This window comes from Sitodiplosis mosellana, unplaced genomic scaffold, assembly GCF_009176505.1.
Source record: "Sitodiplosis mosellana isolate CC-2019 unplaced genomic scaffold, AAFC_SMos_1.0 Smas_scaffold_7262, whole genome shotgun sequence".
In the NCBI taxonomy this organism is placed as follows: Eukaryota; Metazoa; Arthropoda; class Insecta; order Diptera; family Cecidomyiidae; genus Sitodiplosis; species Sitodiplosis mosellana.
The window spans coordinates 1-2,856 of NW_022602357.1; the positions used below are offsets into that span (position 1 = coordinate 1).

At 36.2% G+C, this 2,856-nt stretch overlaps 1 protein-coding gene across 1 annotated transcript; it reads right to left on the minus strand.

Moving 5' to 3' along the window:
• Nucleotides 1-17: 17 nt before the first annotated feature.
• On the minus strand, nt 18-1,489 carry LOC129580197 (uncharacterized; the record flags this gene model as incomplete). Its single annotated transcript, XM_055470405.1, has 3 exons — nt 1,442-1,489; nt 889-1,018; nt 18-566 (listed from the first exon to the last, which is right to left on the minus strand). Coding segments are annotated over exons 2-3 (654 nt in total), but the record flags the coding sequence as incomplete, so codon positions are not given.
• Nucleotides 1,490-2,856: the final 1,367 nt, after the last annotated feature.

Below are 2,856 nucleotides of genomic sequence, written 5' to 3' on the forward strand. Positions count from 1 at the left end.
CCCAATTCACAGCTAACAAAATATAGTGATTCAACTGATGAGAATGGCTTTTTCAGATCGTTCAACGTGCGTGATGCGCAATGTTTTAATTCGATTTCCACCAGTGACTTGGCACAGTATTTGCTGACATAACGATCAATTTTTACGTCTAGCGTTGCATTTTGCGATGAGCCATAAATAATTTTTAGTTTTGTGATCGAGTGCCCGAAGCAACGAAGCAACTTGAAGCAGAACGACCATAGAATTTGCTGGTTCCATTCAAAAATACGTACTAACTTGAATTCTAAATTGATTTCTATCGATTGTTTCCCATACCGACTCGCGAATACCAAATCCGCCGCTGGTTTCAACTGTTTGTTGGAGCTGGCCACATTCAAGAGATCTGTGAGGCTAAAATGACTGAAAATGTGCTCTAGGCAATCAACATTGACGTCTGTCAGCTTTGTGATGCAAACGATGGGCTCCAGAATTAGCTTTGCTTGCTTCTCTTCCTCTTCCATACGCCGTCGCAGTCTTGTGTAATAGATCTTCATCGGCTGCTGGGCTGTTTTGCCGGATGCATATTTCTGAAAACAGAATAAACACGAAATTGTTAGTTTTCTCAATCCAAATTTTGATTAAAATATAAAAGTTTCCCACAAAAGTCCATTGATTTTGCATCGACTTTGGTTACAATGTCAATTGAACACAAATTTTGAGGTTAAGTTATACGTTCACAATATGAGCTCTCTCTGCAATGCAATGCAGTGCATTGAAACAAAGAATACATGGAACTAGTTGATTGGTCAATATAATGCGAGCTTGATATAATGTTTGAGCTCCTTTCAAATATTCCAATAAAACGCTAAAAATTGTAAACAAAGTAATTATTTTCATTATGATACTTACCGCGTCTGCAGACACGGCCTCAGCTGATTTGAAGCGTTTGCTCGCCAGTGTTTTGGCTTCTTCTGGTTGTTGCTTCCGACTGGCGGCTTCTTTACGATTATCCATCTTTCATTGAGATTATTTCGCCAATCTGAAAGCCAATATTGAGGGATTGAAAACGTTATTCATTTTTGTTTGGCCATACTATTGGAATTGCTACAAAAATTGCAATCTTGAATTTGCACAATTCGTTCAACTTTTCAAATCAATCTCTTTGGAAATAAGCGTTGAACTTGACAAAAAATGGCAAAATTGATAAAATCGCAATTGAATCAAACTTGAGTCGCAATCTCTTCACTTCATGAACTAAGAAATGCAATGTTCAGAACAGTACTTACACTTTCAGAAAAAACAATGCGATGAACACGGTAAATTCTATGGCTTTTGGTGTTTGGTTATAATTTCTTATAGTGAATACACCTTTCACTAGATTTGCTCAAGGAATAAATGGGAAAATCAACAATTTCAGAATATTTTTCGTGTTTATGCGATCAAATTGTGGAGCTATGATTACATTTGACAGCATTTAAACTTGTTGTGACTTGGAATCGATGCGATTGTGAAAGACGACGCTGTTGTGAAATGTCAATTTGGTGTTACCCGCACGTTGAATTATTGCCATCGTTGAATACTGTTCAAATTGTCCCGGGCTTTGACAACAAAATGTTCAATGTTTCAAATGAGAACAAATTGGAATGATAATTGTGTGCAATTCCACCGAAACAGGATTTTTCAGAGTATTTCCATATTATTTCAGTTCTTTTTGTCTATTTTTCCAACCTTTGGCTATTTCATGCCCATTTTCCTTCAAATTCGCTCTTGATTCTGCTTGATTCTGCTATTTTCTGTTGACCAATAGAAAAAAAAATGATAAAAGAACAAACTAAGTGGATGTGCAAATTGCTTTTTGTCAACCGTTTCGGATATTTATTACATAGAATTGTATGTTTCCTGACATCTTTTTTGCTTAGATAATAATTCAAGTTGTTTTCTTATAGCTATTTTTCGACATAAATTTACTTTAAAGAAACTTCAGATTGAATTTGGATTGTGATTTGTGAATGACAAAAATGAACCGAAATATAGGTAATATTGAATTTGGCGTCGAATTTCACAAAGTATCTATTCAGAGCCATTACAAGAGTACATGATATATTTGTTCAAATTCTCTTTGAATGTTTTTTCCTCTTAATTATAAATCAAGTTAATTTCGATGTGCTTTTCGGATGGAAATGTGACTGGCTGCTGTTTAGATATTATGTTTAAAGTAGAATGTATGTTCACCTGAGCCGATTATTCATATTTGAGTGAAAATAGGTTCTACTTATTTCATGAATTTAAATGTATTTGTGATTTTACGAAGTTGACTTAACGTTCAATCGTAACTCTGCAGATATGGAAATAGCTGTATTTTTTGATTTCACGCCATTCATTGCCCAACCACTTCTGAAAAGCTTTGTAATCGTTTTCGTTACCGAATGCAACTGTTAGCTTCTTCAGCGATGGGCATTCAGCCACAAAAGAAGCCACTTCATCAGACGGAAAACGGCAATTACCAAAATCCACTTCAACTAATGCTGGCGAAGTAATCTTCAATAGTGCACCCTCTTCACGATGTCCAAACGAAGAAAAAGTCAGCTTGGTAAGTTTTTTGTGTTGGCTGATGAAATCAGTCAACGAATGGTCTAATGCCGTGCCCCATAAATGAAGCCTTTTCACATTTGGAAAACGCACGGTACCGTTTCCAATATCTGACAAGTGTTGATATGAAGAGATTTTCAGGCTTTCCAGACGCTGTAGATATTTGCTAACGTTCTGAAGGTATTTGGCATCGAAGTGGCCGCCAATGTACAGAGTTTGTATGTTTGAGTTTAAACGCACGAGCTCCCCAAAATATTTCTTGTTCAAATGGTTCTTTTCATCAGCTGG